Source organism: Carassius gibelio, chromosome A4 (assembly GCF_023724105.1).
Source record: "Carassius gibelio isolate Cgi1373 ecotype wild population from Czech Republic chromosome A4, carGib1.2-hapl.c, whole genome shotgun sequence".
Taxonomy (NCBI): Eukaryota; Metazoa; Chordata; class Actinopteri; order Cypriniformes; family Cyprinidae; genus Carassius; species Carassius gibelio.
This window is the reverse complement of record NC_068374.1, coordinates 490610-515580: the sequence shown is the minus strand read 5'-3', so window position 1 is coordinate 515580 and position 24971 is coordinate 490610. Positions and strand designations below refer to the sequence as shown.

The window sequence follows — 24971 nt, the reverse complement described above, 5'->3', positions numbered from 1 at the left end:
CAAAATATGCAACATGCACTGCACAGGGGTTCATTTGGATATCATACCTGGAAACCTATTGATTTGTAAAGATCTCGAAAAACACTGTATTTTTGTTTTGGTTTTCCTTTCTTTCTAGTTTCAGCAAGGGAAAGACACGTGAGACGATCAGATCGGTGCCACCTTCTACATTGCACAATCAGACTTGCATCAGGCAGAACAAAACTGAATCAGTTTTTCAGAAACACACACTGGACACTAGAGACATGCAGAGAGTCAAAGAGCAGCACAAAACCAGCATGAAGAATAAGTATGAGAGATTATTTGAAGTAATCAAACTCCAAGAGAATGAAAGCCTCCTGAACAGGATCTACACACATCTCTACATCATAGTGGGAGAGAGAGAAGGAGTGAATGAAGAACATGAGGTTTTACAGATGGAGAAAACAGCCAGAACACAACACTCACAAGACACTCCAATCTACTGCAATGACATCTTTAAAGCCTCCGCTGAAGCAGGATCAGAGGAGAAAGAGCAGATCAAGACTGTTCTTACTAAAGGCATCGCTGGAATCGGAAAAACCGTCTCTGTGCAGAAGTTCATTCTGGACTGGGCCGAGGGAAAAGCCAATCAGGATGTAGATTTCATGTTTGTGCTTCCATTTCGAGAGCTGAACTTGATCCGAGATCATCAGTACAGTCTTCATAGACTTCTGCTGGACTTTCATCCTGAACTTCAAGATCTGGACTCACAGATTTATGAGGAGTGTAAAGTTGTGTTCATCTTTGATGGTCTGGATGAAAGCAGAATCACACTGATGTTTTCAGACTCTCAGAAAATTTGTGATGTAACTAAGACTTCGTCAGTGGCTGTGTTGATGTCAAACCTCATGAAGGGAGAGCTGCTTCCTTCTGCTTTCATCTGGATCACCTCCAGACCAGCAGCAGCCAATCAGATCCCCTCCAAATACATCCACCGTCTGACAGAAATTCAGGGATTCACTGAACCTCAGAAGGAGGAATATTTCAGGAAGAGAATCAGTGATGAGCATCAAGCCAGCAAAATCATCTCACACATCAGAAGAGCAAGAAGCCTCCACATCATGTGCCACATCCCCGTCTTCTGCTGGATCTCATCCACTGTGCTTCAGAAGCTCCTGGAAGAAGATCTGAGAGCAGAAATCCCTCAAACTCTGACTGAAATGTACATCCACTTCCTGCTGATTCAGATCAACATGAGGAAGCAGAAGTATGAAGAGAGAGATCCAGAGAAACTCCTGCCGTCCAACAGAGAAGTGATTGTGAAACTTGCTGAAGTGGCTTTCAAACAGCTGATGAAGGGCAATGTGATGTTCTATGAGGAGGACCTGATTGAGAGCGGCATAGACGTCACTGACGCCTCAGTGTATTCTGGGATTTGCACAGAGATCTTTAAGCAGGAATCTGTGATTCATCAGAGGAAAGTCTACAGCTTCATTCATCTGAGCGTTCAGGAGTTTCTAGCTGCTTTCTATTTGTTTTTCATTTATGTAATGAAAAATGTTGACACACCACAGTTTTTGGATGTTGTTCATAGTCTCCATAAAGAAGCAATAGATAAAGCCCTTGAGAGTGAGAGTGGACATTTGGATCTGTTCCTGAGGTTCCTGCTGGGTGTCTCACTGGAGTCCAATCAGAGACTCTTACAGGATCTACTGACACACACAGAGAACAGCTCAGAGACCATCAAAAGAACCACACAGTACATTAAAGAGAAGATCAAAGATGGACATGGACTCTCCACTGAAAGATCCATCAATCTGTTCCTTTGTCTGCTGGAAGTGAAAGATCAGACTCTGTCCAGAGAGATTCAGGAGTTTGTGAAATCAGACAAACACTCAGAGGAGGAACTCACTCCTGCTCACTGCTCAACAATAGCCTACATAGTTCAGATGTCAGAGGAGGTGATGGATGAACTGAACCTCAAGAAATACAACACATCAAATGAGGGGAGAAGAAGACTGATACCAGCTGTGATCAACTGCAGAAAAGCTCTGTGAGTTATTAATATTATAAATATAAATAAAAAGTGTTTATATGTTTCTGCAGAGTGATGTTCAATATTTGGCACACAATTTTTAAATGATCTTTCTAAGCTACTCATACTGCTGTATATGTGGTACACAGTATTACAAAGTCAGAAATTACTCAAATCTTGTTTTACCTTAAAACCTGTTTGCCAGCACCACCCCCCATTGTGGGACTCACAGCTGAAAGTGCTCTACCTAACTTATAATTGTAACAGTTTCATACTTCAGTGTGTTACAAACATAATTTTGGTGTCTTTCGGGCTTTACTTTTTATCAACCAGATTTGATAATGCTAAAAAATATTAAAAGTTATAGACACTGAAGTGCCTTGAATTTTTTTTTACCACACTTTTTACCAAATATTTTTTTATTTGATATAAAAATACATGAAATGAGTCCTGGAGCAATCTAGAAAAGTAATGGGTTGAAAGACAAATGTCTCATGAGTTTCTATTTCAAATCTGAATAAGATATCATGAAAAATGAGACTCCTGCAAATATTTTTATGAGACTATGTCTACACCCCCCACCCCCCAAATATAAGAAATTATATTTCCCGATAATATTGAAGGCTTCTACAAACTATTTAGTCAGTAATCATACCACTGCATAGATTTTTTTTCAATTATAAAACACTAGACAGAAACTTAGACATCATATAAGTGATTTATTAGAGCACTATAAAAATACAATAAGAATAATTTGAGTAAGAAAAATAAGAATAATAAGAAAAATAAAAAAAAGATTTACCTTTGTTATTCAATTACAGAACATCCTGAGCACCATTGCTATAAATGCATCTTTTACAATGAATTACGATGCAAATAAGTGCTGATGGTCACTTATACAGATGGTAATAACATAAAGTAAATAATCCACTCTCTCTATTCATATAGACGTGTTCAGTTTGATAGCCGTGATCATACAGTAATAGCAAGCTGATTTGCACTCAAACAGATGGTAATCATGCAGATACATTCACATTCAACATAAAACACACTCTCACATATATAAAAACTGTTGAAAATTAAAAGAAACAAAGAAAAAGGCGATCGCTGTAAGTTCCACCTCCATCAGCTGACAGGTGCATCAGAGCATGTCAGGAGTGAGCGCCAAATTCAAATATACTATCTTTCACTTATCTTTCATTATTTATTTTTTCCGGTGGATCGCCATATTCTGTTTGTGACACTGTACGCTGCAAAACCATGCCGTGTTTTTACTACCAAGACGCAGTTTCCGACCGTGAGTTATTCCGTAATGGACACAAACAGTTCTGTCGCTGAAGAACTGAAACGTAAACAAAGGAATTATGATCCATATTACAACGTTATTGCTTCATTGGACTAAACGTGCTTCATGAGATGTCGTTCAGTGGACCCTTACCTTTCTAACTAAACCGGGATTTACAGCTGTGGATGTGTTTATGACTCGTTATTAAGATGGATCTGGTATGTACAGCGTTTCCTTTGTTCATGTTTTTATGTGTACTGCTTACACAAATGTAGCAAATACATCTTTATAAGCTTTCCTTTGAAAAACAGCGATCTGTCGTCGATGCTTGAGGCTTAGATCTTTATAATGATACATAGTTTGTCAAGATTCAATTTGTTCCATTTCATTTAATATATCCATAAACACTGACACGTGCGAGTTGAGAGGCTTTCAGGATGAGGCCGTCGGGGTGCAGGCGAACAGGTTAAATCTTGGTATGTACGGATTTCTGTAATGCTTGTTTTATTACGTTTCTTTCCATCAATTTTCAAACAAGTATGAACATACTGATATCAGATAATACTATATATATTTTGATACTATCTCCACTGAAGTAACATTTATAAACTTCAAACAGATTTTTTGCAGGTTAACTAGTGTCAGAATTTTTTAATTTTTTCTAAGAAATAATGAGGTCTCCAGGTAAGAAAACTGATACTATGGAAGAGTCTGGTTATGATATGTTGTTATCTGAAAATTGCTTACTATTTTATAGGTTTGCTGACTGTAACCTCACTGCTCAGCAATGTGGAATTGTATCTTCAGCTTTTCAGTCACCAAACTCTGTCCTAAGAGAGCTGGACCTGAGTAACAATGACCTGCAGGATTCTGTAGTGAAGCTGCTCTCTGATGGACTGAAGAGTTTAAACTGTCAGCTGGAGATATTGAGGTAGGTAAAATTTGTGTGATTTAATCTGTGTGTTTACAGTAAATGAAAGAAAAAACATCTTAAGGACATACTTAATCAAACATAAACAAAACTTTAAATATCAAGTAATAAAACTAATTTCAACTCTTAAAAAGATACCTGAGTATAAGGCCCCAGATTTAATACACTTTTTTTTTTTTGGAAGCATCAATCTTAGAAAAACAAATCTTTTTGAGCTTGGAGCAAAAAAAAAAGAATGAAGTACTTTATTCAGCAGAGATCATAAACATGAGTAAGTCTCTTTATATATATATATATATATACTTGTTCTGGTTTTCACATAATGTGTAAACATTTTACTAGTTACACTTTTTCCAAACTATAATTCCTGACTAAATGTATAATCAAGTGAAACATTATGAAGTTTCAATAAAAATATACAATACTATACCATTCAAAAGCCTGATGTAAATAATATAAATGTACAAAATAAATGTAACTGTATCAAAGTAACAAACAATGCTGTTATTTCAATTCACCCCCCTCCCCAAAAAAACCTTAAACAATTTTCATATCAACATTAATAATAACAATACTTATAATATAAATAATAATAATAATATAAATGTTTTTTTTTTTCCGTAGAATATTAATTTGTTAAAAGGATTTCTGAAGGATTGTGTGACTGCAGTAATGATGCAAAAAATTTAGCTTGAAAGTCAGCTTTGATTGTTCCCAATAAACTGCACTCGCAAATGAATATTAAATTTTGTTGTGGGATAATTAAATATATTCTAAATAAACTACAAACACATAATTATATATGTATATATTGTTTTCTGTGAGTGAGTAAACAAGATGATTTTCACATAATTTAGAAAGAAAAATTCTAGACTACAAGCTCCAGTTGTCAAAAGTCCCGGGGGCCAATGTATGTGTCTTATTGCCTTATTCAAGTTACTTAACTTTTTTTTTTTTTTTTTACTAACCACGCATTACTTTTTTTTTTTTCTCAAAAACGTAATCATGTACATACATGCAGCTTACATATTATTATTATTAGTATTATTATTATTATAGCCCAGTTTGTGCTGATTACAGTAAGGTTTGACTAAGAAACTGAAAAAAAAAAAAAAAAATGTAAGGGCATGACAAAACTTCTCCAGACCCTAAAAATACACTTAAACCTCAAAGGGTTAAAATGTGTTACCGTCGTTAAAAAAAAAAATTACAATATATACTTAGGAACACAGTCATGTCCTTATCTAGGCTATATTATTAACTATTTACAAGTTTCGTGTATGTTTTTATCCAGTGGGTTTTTTTTTTCATTGCATCAGGAAGTTACTCTGTGCATGCACATTCACTTCGCGCACTCCAGTGCAGAACCTGCCTCCCACATTGCACAGCTGTGGACGATTTAAAAATGTTTGATATAAAGGTTGCTGTCCCATTTTAAAAAGGAATTGTTCATTTAAAAAATATATGTATATTGTCAGTTTTATGCTAACATGCAATCAAGGTCTTCGGATACAAGTCCATTTAGGTTATATAACATGCTTTGTGACATTTTACCGTTTCAATGAAATATGTCTTCATAGAGGTAGACTGAATGTTTTCCTGCCTTGTTCATGTTCAGTAAATTGTATTTGCCTCAAACTGATTTTGTAAAATAAAACTGGACGGTGAAGCTAGGTCATTTAGTGCAAGCTGCTCGCTGTGAATTGGGAGCAGCTGACGGAGGATTCCGCTTGTTCATAAAGCCTTCCTCAAATGCCTACGTTCACAAATAACAATGATTTAGCAAAAATAATGATTAATTATCACTTGATAGTTTACTATTATGGTCTTGTGAAAATAATAATATGGGCTGAGAAATGAATATAATAAATAATGAATATAATGAATATATATATATATATATATATATATATATATATATATATATATATATATATATATATATATATATATATATAATGATTAAAAAGAGAAGGGCTGCTGTGAGTGCAGGCATATTTCAATAGGACAAATAACTCGTCATTTTGGTTTTAGGACAAATTGTTTGGTTTTATAATAACGTTGAAGAAAGGTTTTGATCCACTTAAAATGTTGACTACTAGCACAATATAGTTTATTAGTTATTATAATTTAAATTCAGAGGAAGTTGCCATAAAGGAACACTCCGACTTTTTGGGACTTTAGCTTATTCACAGTATCCCCCAGAGTTACTCCGCCCAACTCTGAGCGAACTCTCTGTTCCTCACCACGGCGTGTCTCGGGTGCTGCGCTAATCACTCCGCCCATGTAGCCACTCCGCCCAAGTAGCCACTCCGCCCAAGTAACGTAAGCTGTGCTCCTACGCCTAGTGAGAATATAGTTCCCAGTATTTATAAGATTAAAAATGGTCTCTGTCTTATATAGCCTTGATATTTGTACATGCTGTGACTATACAGATCACAACATGTAGATAGGAAAATGTTTGCATTATTTTGTCACTTATTGGGATTACTATGCTAACAGTATCCATTTACATCCAGTCTTTGTGCTAAGCTAGGCTAGCGGTGGGTGCGTCAAATAACACTTACAGAACGCACAGAAATGAAAAAGGTATGTATGGACTTATCTAACTCTGGGGATACTGTGAATAAGCTAAAGTCCTAAAAAGTCGGAGTGTACCTGTAACTAAAAATGTATTTTTTTTTTAAATATGCAAACTGTTGCTTTAATTTTGTTTTGTCTAAGCAATATTTTCTACATTCTGTGAAATCTAAATTCTCACAGAATGCAGACTATTCATTAGCAATATATTGAACCATCTCTGTATGTTTTTCTAAATCCCAGACAGAGTGCAGGTATCAGTAAAGTATCCGTCTATGAACGTATTTTAGATATGGGAATAGACATGCATTCGAGTTTTTGAGACATTTTTGAGTTTTTGAGACATATATATATTTTTTTTTTTTGTTTTTGTTTTTGTGTGCGTGTGTGTGTATTTGCAATGCACAAACCAGCAGCAACAATATCCACAGAGAAAAGTTGGCCATTCTCAAGACATAAAATATCAATTTTATTTAAATTTAGGTTTCTGTGTTTCAGAGGAAAATTCAATGTTAAGGCATCTCTCTGAAGGTAGAATTTATGCAAACGTGTATAAAATTCTTTAAAAACTTTAACAGACATGTCTAGAGGGTATTTAATAGGTCTGCCCCATGTAAGATTTTTTAGTTACTAGTCATTAATTTGTCATTATTCAACTAATAGCAGCTTTGTATTAAATTTACATGAATAATCCAGCCTTAATATATTCCGCGCTCATGCACATGGATTAAGTTTGCCACGAAGCACATGAAGAAGTAGCCTAATAATTGTGAAAAAGGAGACATTTAAATAATTTATTAATAAAAAAAGAAATCTTTTCGGCTGCAAGATGACATTCACAATGCTGACTCTCTCCACATGGACGCACCTTTAGAGAGAAATGAAACCTTCACAGATTGCATAGCCTAATACTTCCATTTTTAATTGATTCATTTAAAAGACATTTCAAGCTTTCTGTATGTAGCGTAGCGCTCGGGAGTGACGGTTCTATTTTATGACATTGGGCGGAACAATCTATACCCACGCTCAATTCAGTTAATTATTTCCAACTACGCCACTTGGGGGATTTCGCCCCAAGAATTTGATATAACCCCTAAGATAAGGCACACACAGATCCTAACCACAGTTGGAGTCAGAGACATAGGTGATTGAAAAAAAAAACATACAATTTATTAATTGTTAAAAAGAGAGTCCTGTTGTATAAAAGGTGTTGACCAGCAATCACTCTTCAATTTATTAATTTCTAACGTTGGCTGCATAGGACCCTGGGTGTACCCAAGGGCAGTCTCAAGATATCACCTCTATGAAGAGCACCCCATTCAGTGCACACACACCAGCACAGCACACATTCCACGACTCATGTCAGAGAAGACATCGACTACAGTGAAGACCCTGCCACCTAATTGGTCACGCGTCTGCCCCCGGGTGCCAGGCCCTGCCAACAAACAAAGAAAACAACATTTAATGCAGTGTTATGGAAAAAAAATACAAATTGTCATAAATGCATCAGTATAATTCAAAACAAAAATGTAAATTTACTAATACAATTGAATTCAAAAGAACAGATTCAAAAAAATACTCTTTGAAAATACTAAACAAAATAATGAAATAAACTAGAAAAAGGAAACAACAAAAACTCAAACAAAATCACGAAAACAGAGTTATCGCTCACTGGACAGTTCACTTGAAATGATTCACTCGAACAGCTCACTTAGAACGGTTCACCCAAGACGATTCGATCAGCTGTTCACTCGAGGCGACTCGCTCATGACAGAACAGCACACCAAAAACTAAACAAAAACAAACCCAAAACAGAACAGCAGCTGATGAGGCCCAGCGAATAAAGCCTTATGAAGAAGCACAGAGCAGATAATGCTCATTCAGAAAGTCGGTACAGTCCTTAGCGCATGGCTAAAAACAAACAGAAAGTGTTACACTGAGAGTTCTTCTCCCTTGGCTTACGTTCGAACAGTATACTTACAAAGCATGCTGTATCAGAATCTAAATTTTATTAATTTAGAGTTTCAAGGATTTAGCTAAATCGTGCAGGTTTCATTTATTCACTTCTTGTTTTAATTAGACCTAAACAATGGGAGCGAAATTATACAGTGCCTCACATTTTGCTAAAATAAAGAAATGTATTTATAAAACACGCAAAAATTTCTTAATCAGTGTACAGACAAATATATAATCCCCAAGAAGTTATTTGTCAAAATAAAGGACAGGTAACGAATAACAATATCTGCAGACTTCCGCAATCTGCTTGCCTCTCTTGATTTTAACCAAGTGTCAACTACTGCTACTCACAAATCAGGCAACCAACTGGACCTTATTTACACACGACACTGCTCCACTGATCATGTACTGCACACGTCGGATCACTTCCTCCTCACTCTTAGCCTCAGCATGGTCCCTGACACATCACTTACCCCTCCACATGTCAGCTTTTGATGTAACTTACGCTCACTCTCACCCTCCCAGCTATCTGCAATGGTTTCATCTTCACTTCCTTCCCCTAAACTGTTTGCATCTTTGGATGCTAACAGTGCTACTGATACTTTCTGCTCCACTCTAACACCCCTTCTGCCCCTTGGTTATCTGATGTTCTACGCGAACACCGTTCTAAGCTTAGAGCTTCTGAAAGGGTGTGGCACAAGTCCAAAAATACTACTGACCTTAATGTGTTTTAGTTTCTCCTCTCTTCTTTTCTGCTAATGTCTCCACTGTTAAAAGTAAATACTACCATAACAAAATTAATAATTCAACAAACTCTGGCATGCTTTTTAAAACATTTTCCTCACTTCTTTGTCCTCCTCCTCCTGCTCCATCTCTAATAGCTGACGACTTCGCTAGATTTTTCATTAATAAAATTAAACACGTGCACAATTTTCCACACCACAATCCGTCAAGCACATATCAACAGCAAAAACACACTCATTCGCATCCTTCTCTTCACTCTCTGAAGCAGAAGTCTCCAAACTCATCCTTTCTAATCATCCTACTACTTGTCCGCTTGATCCTATTATATCTAATCTCCTTCAAGTCATTTCTCCTGCAGTTGTACCTACACTCACATCATTAACACTTCCCTCCTTACTGGTGTTTTCCCTCATCATTTAGACAGGCTTGTATAATTCCACTACTACAGTATATCCGCTCCCGAGTCCAATAAGGCTTGACACTGATAGAACGTGGTTGCCCATTGCAGTCTTACCAGGAGGAGAGTTGATGATGAGGGTTTCGCTGAAGCCAGTCCACCTGACAGTAACCTCAGTCCTAATGCCGGGCTTGGTCTTTTACAGAGCAGTCCCTTAAAAAGTGTCAAGATCCTCCACAGTAGAGGCAGAGTCCCTTCATCCTCCCCCTCTCTCTCTCCTCTCAGGAAAGCAGAGCTCTATCGACTTGCATGAGTTCATGATTGAACGTAGGACCGACAGCATTACTGAAGCTGGTACTGTAATGCCCCAGGAACTCGGAAACCTGATGAGTATGCCCCTTTAGTTCGCTGTAACCGTGCGTCCACCCGAAGCACCACATCGATGAGACCGATAAGATCCGTGGGAAGCTCCAGCGTGAAAATCTCCTTCTAAATGCAGTCGGCCAACTCATGCAGGAACATGTCCCACTGCGCCTCCTTGTTCCAATTGCACTCAGCCACTAGGGTGCGGAACTGGATCAAATAGTCCAAGACGAGTCTGCCCCCCTGACAAAACTCTTGCGCCCAGTCAACGCTCGGTTGAAGACCCATCTGAACGAGGAACAGGGGTGGTGTTGGCGCAGTGGATAAGATGCATGCCTTGGGTGTGAGAGACCCAGGTTTGAATCCACTGTGAGACACCAATGTGTCCCAGAGCAAGACACTTAACCCCTAGTTACTCCAGAGGTGTGCGACCTCTGACATATATAGCAATTGTAAGTCGCTTTGGATAAAAGCGTCAGCTAAATGAATAAATGTATAAATGTAAATGGTACAGCAGGGATCTTGATTATCCCACACCACCAATTCCCACAGAGCCGCACATCCTGAAAGCAGCATTATAACCAGGGCCATCTTAGACTGCTCTGTGGCTGAAGAGAGAAGAATAACACACATTTAGTCAAAAACGCTCTACAAAAGTTTGGCTCACTGATATACACTTCTGCAGCAAGTAAACAAGGCTCATGCTGGCGATCGCTTCTCTGAGGGGTGGGAAGAACAGGCAGTGTGGATTGTGCACTGGGTACACAAAGCTGTTGAAGGTGATTGGTGTGCTGCAAACCTGCGTAACCCGTAGCTGCCATTTGCTCCTCTTGATGTTCCATACGAGCCTTGTTGTAGACCAAGAACTCTCTCAACTCTGCCGCGCTAGCTGAATCGATCGATGGTCAGATCGTTCTGTCAGGATAAATAAGAAGGATTCAGTAGCGACTGAAATCTCAGTACTTTATTGAGAAAACAGTTGTAGCAGTAGGTCAGACGGGAACAAGTGCACGATGGTCCTCGCCTGGCATCATAGGGATGCAGATGGGCAACCAGTCTTCCTTGGAACACGAGGAATGGAACGACCATGAAGACAACACAGGAACCAGAACAATAACGCGAGAACAGGACAGTCAGGGACAGGATGAATCACAAATCTGACAAAGATAGGAAGTTTGATGAGCACATATATAGGCCAGTGAAAGTGACTGCAGCAGTAGGTGGTGATCAGGTGAGTGGTAATCAGTGGCCATGCCTCCAACACAACCAAACAAACACAGACAGCATGAGCCAGCGAATTCAAGAACCGTGACAAAGCGAGGTAAAGAGACCCTTTTGATTACATTGATCCAACCAATTTAAGATAACGGAAGAGCCCTCAGTTTATCTAAACATATTTTATATTAATTCAAGGCTTCTGTGAAAACTTAAACTAACATTTTTAGGAATAATTAGCCCTAAATAAGCAAAGTGAGCCCTTGTGATTCTAAAATGTAATGACCTCAAAAACTGAGCATCTAGACCTTCACCCAGGGGCATAAATACACTTTTCTCCCAATTAACTAGAAAAAAGAGCCAAAAACCTCAAGAGTAAAAGCTTTTTTGATATAATTCTACAAATGTGTAATGTTATATGTGTTTCCTTATCTCTTATTTTGTCCCTTTGTAGGTTGTCAGGTTGTATGGTGACAGAGAAAGGCTGTGGTTATGTATCTTCAGCTCTTACATCAAACCCCTCACACCTGAGAGAGCTGGATCTGAGCTATAATCACCCGGGAGATACAGGAGTCAAGCTTCTATCTGAAAAACTGGAGGATCCAAATTGCTCATTGCAGATACTCAAGTATGTGAGGCTATGATGCCTAATTTATCTATTGTGTAAATAGATTGTTAACTGTGTTGAAGTTATTAGTTGCAAACATGTCAGGTTCCCAGAGTAGATTGTTTTATCCCATATTTACACCATATTTTTGTATCTATTCACCAGCAATTAAAATGTCCGACAAATATTTATGATCTACTTTGTGCATTTGTATCTCTATAGCTTGGACCATGGAGAAGCATTTAGGATAACAAAAGGATTAAAAAAATGTAAGTCCTGTACCTCACTCTTTTTCTTATACATCTATTTCTTAACAATGTCTATAGGTTCAGCAGTGAAGAAAGCTTGAGACCATAAAAGGCATATACTCCAATCTTAACGTTTATACGTTTTCTTGTATTTGGGTAGGGACACACTAAACTGATGCCATAGAACTAGTGTTGATGAAAGCAAACCGTGTTGTCGTGACTACACTGAATGGATTACAGCCGACTCTCAGCTAGAATTCTGCACCTGTGTGGCTGTATATTTTTTAATATATATTCTTCTATATTTGTTATTCAGAAAGGGATATCAGCACTGCATTCTGCAGATACATAAACCATAAGCAAAGCAGTGTATGCTTACCATTTTGGGTAACACTTTAAATTAAGATTGGATCATTAGTTAAAATATTCAAAGATTTAGAAACATGTTAATATGCTTGTTAATATTTACTAATAAGCTTATTAAACATTAATGTTCAAACAAATCATTATTTCTTTAAGTTAAAATTCAAATGTCATACAATTTTCACTTCTATATGATCAAGCACTTACAAAAATCTACAAATTATTTTAATAGATGTTACAAGATGGTTAAAAGCTTTTGTAAATGTACAACACTTTAGGTACAACACTGCTATTGAGGTGTGATATGGGTAAGGTTAGGGACAGGTTTGGATGTGTGGAGGTTTAAGTGTTGGTTAAAGGGTCAACAGTGGTCAGTTTGATTGTTATAAGGGAATATGGTTCAGTCTAAGCATTTGAAATGATAAATGTATAAAAAATTATTTAATATCATGTTTAATGACATACTGAACAGTAGTATACTAATGTTAGTATTGAGGCTTTAAAAAACTTTTTTGCACCAAAATTACAATTAATTATGTCTTTAACAAGCATTTAGCTTAACTTAACCAGCCACCATTTACACAAACATTACATAAGTCCAATGCCCATAAATATATTAAATGATTAGTAAACATTTATAAACATTTACAAATTAGAAATAGTTTCAACTTTAGGTTGGCTACTGCAAAAACGTTAACAAATAATTAATAAATGATTAGTAAAGATGTGTGAATGGGATAAATTTAGTTTTTTTCTAGACACTTTTTGCCATTGAGATGACTGCTCATAAAGGTATTAATAATTAGTAAACACTTATAAACATTGGCAAATGATGAACAGTTTTCACGTTGGCAGGTTGGGTACTGCCAAAAATATGAACAAATAATTAATAGATTATTTGTTAAGATGTATAAATGGAGGTCTGCACAACAAAGTCCAACAAATGAAGATAATATGAACTGAAAGTTTAGTCACACTTGTAAGCATTTCAATTTACATTAAATAATCAAATGTTAATCATTAGGTAATGTTTATTAAGTTCATTAGTAAACATTAACAAGAACATTCTCATATTTCTAGCTATGTGAATATTTATTAACAATTAATCAGTTAAGCATCATATGTTTGTTGATGATTCATAAATGACAATAATAACAAAGTGTTACCCCATTTTTAATGCACTTCACTCATGTTAATATTAAAATATTCACCCAGAAACACTCAGGTACAATGATGTAGAATTGTAACAGCACGCTGGCTGTGCCGTCTTGACTGCTTTGCTCCTATTGCTTTTATTCTTGCACTTCGTCTCATTCACTAAATTGAACAGCCAATAAGAGCTCTCCTTAACTGATGGCCCGATGCTGTTAGTACAAGCTGAATTGGCCCAAACAATGCGACGGCATTCAATGAGATCCAACAGGCCAGAGCACACAGGAAAAGCATTGTCAGCCAACACTGTTCAGTCATTGAGTGACTACCCAATTTATTACCAAATTCTTACAGGTAAATTTTATGGCAAGAAGGTAGCAGTGTAGCACAGTTCTTCAACATGTTACCATCACCTGTTAAATCTGATAAAAGATAATTTTAAAAACTGCATTATTCTTTAAATAATTTAAATTCTCTCTCTCTCTCTCTCTCTCTCTATATATATATATATATATATATATATATAAATGCCATCTCAAATCATTTATGAAAACAGTTTGTGAATTTTGATTCTGTGGTTTGGGTTTTTCAAGAATCTAAATAAAAATTCAACAACATTTTATGTTGTAGATGTTGGATAATCATGAAATTTGGTAAACATTTGAAGGTTGAAGCCTATAAAGAATTGTAAGCACAATAAATTATTCCTCCCCTTTTGAATACTTCGAGATTCTTAATGGGTTACTCCACTGCAAAAATAATCACTTACCCCAATGTCGTTGCAAACCTGTAAAGGTTTGTTTGTCTTCAGAACACAATTTAAGATATTTTGGATGAAAACCAATAAAAGTGTCAAGGTCTATGCAAGTATAAAAAGCATCGTCAGAACAATCCATCTGCCATCAATGATTCAACTGTAATTTTATTATTCAACTAGAGTACTTTTTGTTAACAAAGAAAACAAAAATAATTACTTTATTCAACAATATATCTTGTCTGAGTCTCTCCAAATCAGTGTAGCGCCATTTTAACAAATCTGATACAAGAGCGTACGCCAATTTACGTACAGCTCAGATTTGCTAAAATGGCGCTACACTGATTTGGAGAGACACACTGTTATTTTGGTTTTCATCATGTACAAAAAGTACTCTTGTCGCTTCATGATGTTGAGGTGTCACTGATGGCAAATGGACTGTTCTCACGATGCTTTTCATCACTTAAAGGATTCTGTATTGCATTTTGTGTGTAATTGAAGTTTGTTTCCCAGAGAATCAAACTAAAACCATTTTTAACATCCCTGTGTATTTGATTTTGTTGTAATCTTCTTGTGTTCAGATGCATGCAATCTCACACTGGATCCAAACACAGCAAACATTCGTCTCTTTCTGTCTGAAAATGACAGGAAGTTGACGTATGTGGAACAGCCACAGCAGTATTCAGAGCATCCTGAGAGATTTAAACACTATGAGCAGGTTCTGTCTAAGGAAAGTTTCTCTGGACGCTGTTACTGGGAGGCTGAATGGACTGGCTGGAGTTACATAGGAATGACATACAAAGGAATCAACAGGGAAGGAAGAAATCAGAGTAGATTTGGGTATAATGAAATGTCATGGTGTGTTTTCTGTATTGCCAACAGATACAGTGCTTGGCACAATAATAAAAACAAAGACATACCTCTCCCTTCATGCAGTTCTAAGAGAGTAGGAGTGTATCTGGACTGGTCTGCCGGCACTCTGTCCTTCTACAGCATCTCTGACACACACACACTAACACACTTATACACATTCAACACCACATTCACTGAACCCCTCTATGCTGGAATTAGAGTTTATGAAGCCTCTGTGTCCCTGTGTCAGTTTTGATAGCCATGTAAGAAAAGAAAATAACTGCCCAACAATTTTTCAGAACAGAAGAGGAATTAACTAAATTAGAGTTTGTGTAAAATTTAAAGAATTGTTTCTAAACACATTATAAATGTTAGAAATGTTATTGCTGAAACACATTACAAAGACCTAACCCACTGCGCATTGACGTCGGAGTATGTATTTTTCGGATGTCCAAATTCGGTCCATTGAAGGGGTTGTTTTGTAACACCAGGCGACATCTTTTTTCGACGCTTTCTGCACGTCTAATGTTGACCTCTGTGCAAGGGCTATTTATAGACCAAATGTGGATGTTTTGTAGATGTCTTTTCAACATCAAATTACTTATTTTGGGCGTCATTTTTATAACCTCTATAACTGTGGTCCCATGTTTCCAGAGGATAGAGGACATGTTTTCTGTGCCAGTTAATTTTCCTGTAGCTTTGTTTGGCTAAACTTATATTTTCAACAGGAAATGCATTACACCTTCGTATGCACGTCCAGTTATCACTTGCTGTTGAGACAATCAGTTTTTGCTAAATGATCTGGAACAGTATGCCACCTTCTGAAATGGGATTAGATTTCACCTGCTGCTGAGACAATCAAATGTAGTTTTTGCAAAAGATTAGCTGTTGAGCCAAACAAAGCTACAGGAGAATTAACTGGAACAGAAAACATGTCCTCCACCCTCGGGAAATATGGGACTACATTCAACAATACAGTTACACAAATACAATTCCCCTTTATGTAGAGGAGTTTTTGATTTTCTATGAAACCTCAGCATTTGGTTTTGTGACTAGGGCTTTAGGTCCTCAAAGGCTCTCCAGATGTTTGTTGTTCATCGTTCCTTGTCTATCCCTAGACTAAAACGGTTTTCTGTTGAGATTCACTGGCACACATTACTTGACTTAGTCTTTTTTCTAACATTAGTATCAAAAGGGGGCTGGCACAAATAAACATCTGATACTTATCTACCTACATCATGAGTCTGTGGTCTTCCATACTGTTGTCTTTCCAGATGCATTTTTTTTACTTGAGAATGGCTAACAGCAAGAATAGCCTACATTTCCAAAAACCTGCAATACACCGAATTTCTGCTTCATAGAAAAATGCGTATATCTGCTCAGAACCTGATGTGGCATTAAGCACTTTTCTATGCCAATGACCATTTTAATAAATTTTAACATTGTGCATATGCTTAAATCCTAAATATGTTAATGTTTTATTTTAATTCACAAATATTTAATATATAAAACAATAAACGGTATTTACCTGATAATACAATTACATTTTGCATGTCAAATTTAATTTCCAATGTTCACCTTGTAAAAAATTGAATTAAAAAAAGTGATGTTGCCAAGAATCTGTGAATGTCTTGATCTAAGAAAGTGCTTATGATTTGTAGAGATTAAAAAACTGTGTGGATTTTTATCATTGTAGAGGAATTCTGTATACACACTGCCAACACGCATTTTAGTTCAAACACCATGTAAAAGTAAATTTTGCATCTGATGTCCCCTTTAAATGAAATGCTGAAAATGAAACATTACCTTTCATACAGTTTAACTAGATCATACAGGACTAACCAGCTTGGGCAGTATGTTTTTCATAACAAGCCAGTGAAGAATCACATCACACTTGAATAAGTCTATGTAGGTTCTCTTGTTCATATTTGCTCTACATGGATTATTACAACAGTTTTTGCTAGGATATAAAAGACTATGGTAAGATCAAGGCTAAATCCAGCTAATTATTTGCCAATTATATCTATTTTAATGCACTTAGTCATTCATGTCACAGCATTAAGTGCTGTTACAAATCTGATCTAATGAAATCATATTTTTAATTGTAACTAACTGCACTTTACCATTGTATCTTTATTTAATGAACCATACACAATGAGCTGTCCATTGCATCATCCTTAATAGACATTTGTTTGTTTGTGCAGCGTGTTGTAACAATGTTTCTTACATTTACTGTATGCTACAATTAAAGCATACTTACCTGTGAATTTGACTGAATTGACCATAATGTTTTATTTTCAGATGTCATGAGAATACGCTTGTTATTTTTAATGTGACATGGCATCACATAGGCTAATCTATGGCCAGGGCTATTTTCAGTGGCTTCTTTCTTCTTTTTGTCACTGCATTCTTTTCATTCTGATTTAATTTTTCTTTGTATTCTGCTGTAACAGTATGAAAGAAAAAACAGCATATAGGGCACATTTGTGATCTCTCCAGATTTAATAACAATATATCCCACTCATGAATTCATAGGAATATATGAAGAATCTTTAGTTTTTCTCCCCCTTTTAACCGTTTAATCTCTATAAAAAAAATTATCTCCATTAGCAGTGTCTACTGGAATGTTTCTGTCACGATCGTCAGCTGAAGTGCCCATGAACTCCAGTAGAGGGCACTCCACTCTGGAATAGGGTTGGGTATAGACTGTTTTTTTTTTTACCAGTGCCATTTTGATCCTGTTACGCTGTTTGTGGCCTGCCCCGACCTCTGCCTGGTATCGTTTCTGATTCTGTATATCCTGTTATATACTTGACGCTGTTATCTGATTTCTGCCTGTCTGACCATTCTCTAATAAACACTGCAAATTAATCCAAATGTCTCATGACTCCATGTTACAGTTTCTAAGGCAGGTAAAAATATAATATATTTCTATCGATCAAAATGACTAAATAAGGCACTTTGAAATATAGCGTAATTCTTATGTTAAGGAACATTTTAATCTCCAGTGGTTGAAGGGACAGTAGAATAATGTCACCTCATTCTACGCAGTTGTTTGTGTTTTAAACATACTATTGATTTCATAGAAAGAGCCTTTACTGATTGTTTACAGCTTAATGGAAGCTGTACCCATTATTCAAGAAAAGAGTAGCAAAAAGTTGGATTAGAATCATTATAAGAATGTGGTTAAATTGTCTGGGCAAATAATAATAAAGTTGCAATTAGGTTTATTTTATATGACTTTTTAACTTAATTTTCAACATATTATTTCAGCCCAGTCCACTCTTGTATACATCATTCAAGAGGAGAATTTCAGTCCGTTGACAACATGGATGAAGAGAATTGTATACATCATTCAAGAGGAGAATGTCAGTCTGATGACAACATGGATGAAGAGAAATGTGTTAAGTGTGTTAAGAGGTATCTGTCTGTCTATCACCAGTCTAATATATTAAATGTCTGGAGTTTCACTATGAAGTTTCAGATATGCTAAACATTTATTTTATTTGTAAATTCACAGTTGTGGATATATTTGTAAATCTCCATCATTGGTAAATTAATGTGGGACAGTTTTAACCCAAAAAAAAGTTTACAGTGAAAGTAAATGGTGAATAAAAATTTCTCTTGCAAATGCGTTTGAAGTGACATAATGGTGAAAAACATAAATTTTTGGTTAGCTTTCTTCCTTATCTGCCTCTAATCTGCATGGATTCCTGCCACATAAAATCTTAAATTGGCAGAACCTTATAAATTCCTTTTTTTTTCTTCTTTTTTTTTTTTAATACAGGCTCTTCGACCTGGTGGACAATGGCTATTTAATGTTGTGTTACCTCATCAGTCAATTCTTTTATGAACTACATAAAAGCAAGCCAAAAAGGTGAAGAATGCACACAAACACACAAACTGGTATATGGTGATTTATGGGTATAATGGCTTTTATACTGTACAAACTGTATTTTTTCTCCCCCTACACTAACCATAGTTTTTTAATGCTTTTTCACATTTACATTGTCATTGTCATAAGCCCTATTCGGACGGGACTAATTTTACAGGGGATCGTTAGAGAAATCGGTTTTTCACAGACGTACTTGGTGATTTTAATCCCGTCCGAATCTGCCACGTCTGTGTTTTTCTCACACAACCTCTGTGATAATTCCAGAGCAAATTACCTACCGTTTTTCAGCAAACTCAGTGATCCTCTGAGAAAACTAATCCCATCCGAATGCAAATGTCTGTGATTGCCGGTGATATTTTATTTCACAACGCGTTTCCTTGTGTGTTTTGGCCAACGTGAATTACCGTAGATGCTCTTATCGCGCAGATGTTTGATATATTTGCTTAGCGGCAAATAAATAATAATAAAAAAATAATACAAATAATAAAATCAAGAGCAAGATCGAGTAAACTGTTAATACCGGCTATTGTAATATCAGCATCAGGTAAGATTACTCACGTTCATTTATGTACTCAGTTACATAATGTTTTAATTACATTTAATAAAAAAAAGGAAAACAAGTTAAACTAAAGGAACCACACATTAACATGATTTTGTTATACTAGCCATTTAGTATTTATTGTGTAATAATACTAAGGCAGTCATTCTGAATGAATGCAATGCACGCATACAGAGCGCGTGATCTCTGTGACGCCCAGATGCACAAATCAGACCCTCCCACCTCTGTAATAAACACGGAGATACTAGTCCCGTCCGAATAGTGCTATAGACAATTAAAAATTGGGGGATATATAAAGTGATTCTTCTTATAGAAGCAAACAAACAAAGGAAGTCCTTGTAATACCAAGTTTTAGGCATTGTTCAAATAAGACTAAATCTTTTTTAGATAAAGATAAAGATAAAGAGAAGAATAACATGGGCACTTTTAGGCTGGGTGAAGACTAGTCATGCCGCTGCATTCTGAATCATTTGTAGAGGTTTGATTGTGCTTTATGGAAGTCAAGCCAGAGGAGCATTGCAGTAGTCAAGCCTAGAAATAATGCTGTTGAGTTGGAAGTGGCAGGGAAGACAAGAAGCTCAGTCTTTGTCAAGTTGAGCAGTAGGTGATGTTTTTTCATCCATGCAGAGATGTCTGCCAGGCAGCGTGAGTTCCTTGCAGCTACTGTTGGCTCATTTGGTTGTAATGAAAGATAGAGCTGTGTGTCATCAGCATAGCAATGGTAGGAGAATCCATGTGCCTCTATGATGGGACCCAATGATGTAGTGTATATGGAGAAGAGGAGGAGTCTAAGAACTGATCCCTGAGTAACCCCAGGGACCAGTTGATGTGCTTTGGATACCTCCTCTCCCCAGGCCACCCTGAAAGACCTACCAGTGAGACAGGATTCAAACCAGCGAAGTGGAATCCCTGTGATGCCCAGTGAAGAGTGTGTGGACAGAGTATCTGATGATTGACAGTATCATACGCAGCAGCTAGATCCAGCAGAATAAGAACTGATGATTTAAAATAAGCTTTTGCAATCCACAATGCTTCCGTGATTGCCAGCTCAGTTTGAGTTGAATGGCCACCCCTGAAATCTGACTGGTTGGCATCCATTCTGCTGTTCTGTGAAAGAAACAATGATACCTTGTTGAAAACAACTCTTTCGAGGGTTTAGCTGTGAATGGAAGGAGAGAGACAGGTCTGTAGCTATCTGTAAGTGAAGTGTTTAATGTAGTTTTTTTTTTGAGCATTGGAGTTACCCGAGCCTGCTTGAATGCAGTGGGGAAGGTGCCTGTGAGGAGAGATGTCATGATGATGTGTTGATGATGTGTGTGAGTGCTGGTTAGAGTGTAGGAGACATTGCTTGGAGAAGGTGTGAGGGGATTTGGTCGAGATGGAATGCTGTAGGGTAAAAGAGGAAAAGTTTTGATATTTCTGGCTAAATGAGGGGTCAGGAGGAGGATATGGGAGTTTTAACAGTGGGTGTGTGGTTGGTTTGAGGTCCTGTGTGTGGGACTGAGAATTGATTGACTGATTGGTCTAGTTTTGTCCATGAAGAGTGTGGTGAAATCATCAGCTGTTAAAGAGGTGGTGGAGGGGGACAGAGGAGAGATTTAAACGTTTTGAAGAAATTCCATGTGTCAGGAGCAATGTTAATCTTGATGTTGAAGTATGATGATTTGGCAGTATGGACTTTCAGCAGAGAAGTTGAAAGCAAAGACTGATACATACTCTGGTCTGATGGATCTTTTGTAACCAGAAGTAGTAACCAGAATAGGGTTTGGTGGCACACAGGTAACAAAATGTGGTTTAAATGTAATGAAGAAATGGTCAGAGATATGTAGGGGTTTTAACAAAATGTTGTCTGCAATACAATTGCATGTGTAGATTAAGTCAAGTTGGTTGCCTGATTTGTGTGTGCCCGTAGTGGTAAGTCTCAAATGAAGAAAGGAGTGAATGGTAGTCTGTAGAATAAGGCTTGTCCAGATGAATGTTGAAGTCACCAAAGATTCCAGCAATGAGGACAGCAGCTCTTCCAGCTCCTCTATGAAGGTGGCTAGAATTTGCCCAGGAGAGTGGAAAAATTACCACAACCTGGACTTTTATAGGAGCTGTTATAAGTAATTACATGAGACTCAAATGAGTTATAATTGCATAGTGGAATGTGTTTTGAGTATTTCCAATTGGAGATTGACCGATATGGGTTTTTCTATAGCCGATGCCGATGTTTAGAGGTTTTTAGGGCCGATATCTTCATTTGCATGCTAAAATGTCACACTAATAATAAGTGGATGCACAGCATTTCTAAACTTCTCATCATTTATTGAGCACTGACTTGAACCATCTCTCGAATCTTAATTTTGTGCACTGCACTGTATTGAAAGAAAATATTTATCCAAAGTTAACCAAACAAATCAATAAACTGACCAAGTATTAAATATAAAACAGGTAATTATATATATATTAGGCCTGTTTCCGGTTCAGGTAAGAAGCGCTGTTTTTCTGGTTCAGGCAATATTTATCTGGTACATTTTTACAACAGTTTAATTTAGTGGATGTTTTCATCCACGAACAACTCGAAAGGGTAGTGAATTTGCCCAGAGTGTACCGTTGAGTTTTTAAAAAAAATTCAAAGCATTTTCCCAAAATATGGGTCAAAATAAGATTTGTCACCAAAAATCATTCCATTAGCTCAGCTCAAACAGAGAGAAAGTTGTGGCCAAAATAAGACTCAACTTTACCCCCTAGTGGACGAAAACGTCCCCAACAATGCATAAGGGTTAACTGACTGATGAGGTAGTGGAATGATGTCGGTTCCATGGAGAATGAGGTCGTGAGCAGACCAATGCTGCACAAAGTGACTGGTGCATGTCATCGTATATTAGTGGGGGGGAGGGATCTGGGGGGCGTGGGGGTTCATAGTTCAGTGGTGCCTGGGGCAGAAGAGGGGGCAAGTTCGGGAGTGAGTTTAGCTTTCTGACAGCCTGGTGGATGAAGCTGTCCTTCAGTCTGCTGGTCCTGGCCTGGAGACTCTGCAGTCTCCTCCCTGATGGCAGCAGACTGAAGAAGCTGTGTGATGGGTGGGTGGGATTACCTGCAATGCAGAGGGCTTTGCGGGTGAGACGGGTTCCATAGATGTCCTGGAGGGAGGGGAGAGAGACACCAATGATTTTCTCAGCTGATCTTACTATGCGTTGCAGAGTCTTTCGGCAAGACACGTTGCAGGTGCCATACCACAAAGTGATGCAGCTCGACAGGATGCACTCGATGGTGCCTCTGTAGAAGGTGTACATGATGGGGGGTGGGGCTCTGGCTCTCCTCAGTTTGCGAGGAATTAGAGACGCTGATTTGATTTATTGGCCAGTGCTGCTGTGTTTTCAGTCCAGGAGAGGTCCTTTGTGATGTGCACGCCCAGGAACTTGGTGCTGCTCAGTCTCTCCACAGTCGCACCGTTGATGGTCAGAGGAACGTGCCGAGTGTGTTTTAATGAGTGGTCTGTATGCAGGAATTAGCATGACAGTGATGTGATCTGAGGCTCAGAGGTGGGGGAGGGCTTTGTAAGCTCCTCTCTGTGTGGTTGTAAACAAAGTCCGTTCCTGTTGCTGATAATGTTGAACGGGGGAATGTACACCGAAATGAGCAGTATAGCACTATATTCCCTCGGCAGATAGAACGGCCGGCACTTAATAATCATAAACTCCACCAGGGGTGAGCAGTGTTTGCTGATCACAACAGTATTGCGGCACCACGATGTAAACACAAAGCCCGATGTTGCTGAGCCATGTTTCCGTGAACACAAAAACACAACAGTCTCTTACAGTCCTCTGAGTTGAGCGTAGTAATTGAATGTAGTCCAGTTTATTGTCCAACGAGTGTACGTTAGCCAGTACGATGGTGGGGATAGATGGCTTGTGTGGGTTAGCCGTTAGCCTAGCCCGGATACTTCTGCGCTTCCCCCTCTTCTGCTTCCTCTCACACCGCTTGTGGCGCCTCCGCTGTGGGCGAGATGCAGTAATAAACACCGTTGCGTGTGGATGCACCGCCATCTTGGATGTAAATAAAACTTATTTACATAAGTTTTAGAGCATTTATCAAGCAGGATTTTTCAAGTTTGTTTGAACATAAAAGTAAACTTAAATATTACTTAAACTTAAATACAATTTTATAAATAAAAATCAATTAAACTGAAATATAAATAAAAATAAATAACAGTAGTGCTGCAAACAAACTAGCAACCAGCAACATTTGTGTTTGGTATTAATAACACAGAACATCTAACGTGCATTCAAATTTCAAACTTACATCACAGTCTGTTCATTATTAAAATAAAGTACAGTCAACCAAACATATAAAAGGTTACACTGGTCAGTTTAAATAGACCATAGTATACCGGTCCACTCTGCTGTTATGCCAAGGACATTTTTGCTCATGTGAAGGGGATGATCTTTTCCGTCTAGTTTACATTAAAAAATTACAAAAAATTACAAATATTATAGTTTAACATTCAGATACATTGTGAATATGGAAACATTTGGATATGTGCAGAACGAGACGTGAGCAATAACCTCCAAATAAATCTAGTCAAACCCGTGCTCGCTCGTCCTCGTATGCAAGCACGCGTGCACTGTCACGATTGAATACACTGTAAATGCTATTTTTTTTAAACAAATAGGCCTAGCCGAATGCAGAAATTCGAAATCGAACATTTTGCAGAACAGGATCAAATAAAGTACTGGTCAATACTTGCATAAAATGTTTGATGTGAAAAAGGCAGTTCACTGACTGTGCAACACAGCCACAAGCACTATTACGTTTGGGATAATTTTATTTTTAATACTATAGTGCAGGGGTGCAACGGATCAAAAAAACTCACGGTTCGGATCGTTTCTTGTTTCAGAGTCACGGATCGGATCATTTTTCGGATAAAAAAAAACAAGACAATTAAACATAAGTTTTGTCTTTTTTATTAGGACTAAATTATTAAATTAAAATATATGAAGTCAACTTAAAGTGTACATGGCATAATATCTTCTTTTAAACATAATAGACGGACTCCTGTGAAGTGAGCAGTTATCGTCACATAGCTCTC

The 24971-nt window shown here is 37.3% G+C and overlaps 1 protein-coding gene across 4 annotated transcripts in view; it reads left to right on the top strand.

Annotated features, from left to right (window-relative positions):
- LOC127966472 (NACHT, LRR and PYD domains-containing protein 12) overlaps window positions 1-18317 on the top strand; it is a 30269-nt gene extending 11952 nt beyond the window's left edge. For 3 of the 4 annotated variants that reach the window (XM_052567482.1, XM_052567490.1, XM_052567472.1), the window contains 5 exons: window positions 119-2014; window positions 4039-4212; window positions 11922-12095; window positions 12297-12343; window positions 15173-18317. In XM_052567482.1, coding sequence (XP_052423442.1) covers window positions 119-2014; window positions 4039-4212; window positions 11922-12095; window positions 12297-12343; window positions 15173-15699 — 2818 coding nt within the window. In that variant the 3' untranslated portion in view covers window positions 15700-18317. Of the gene's footprint in view, window positions 1-118; window positions 2015-4038; window positions 4213-10174; window positions 11893-11921; window positions 12096-12296; window positions 12344-15172 lie in introns of those variants that run through there. The other variant, XM_052567498.1, reaches the window with a different exon arrangement.
- Window positions 18318-24971: the final 6654 nt, after the last annotated feature.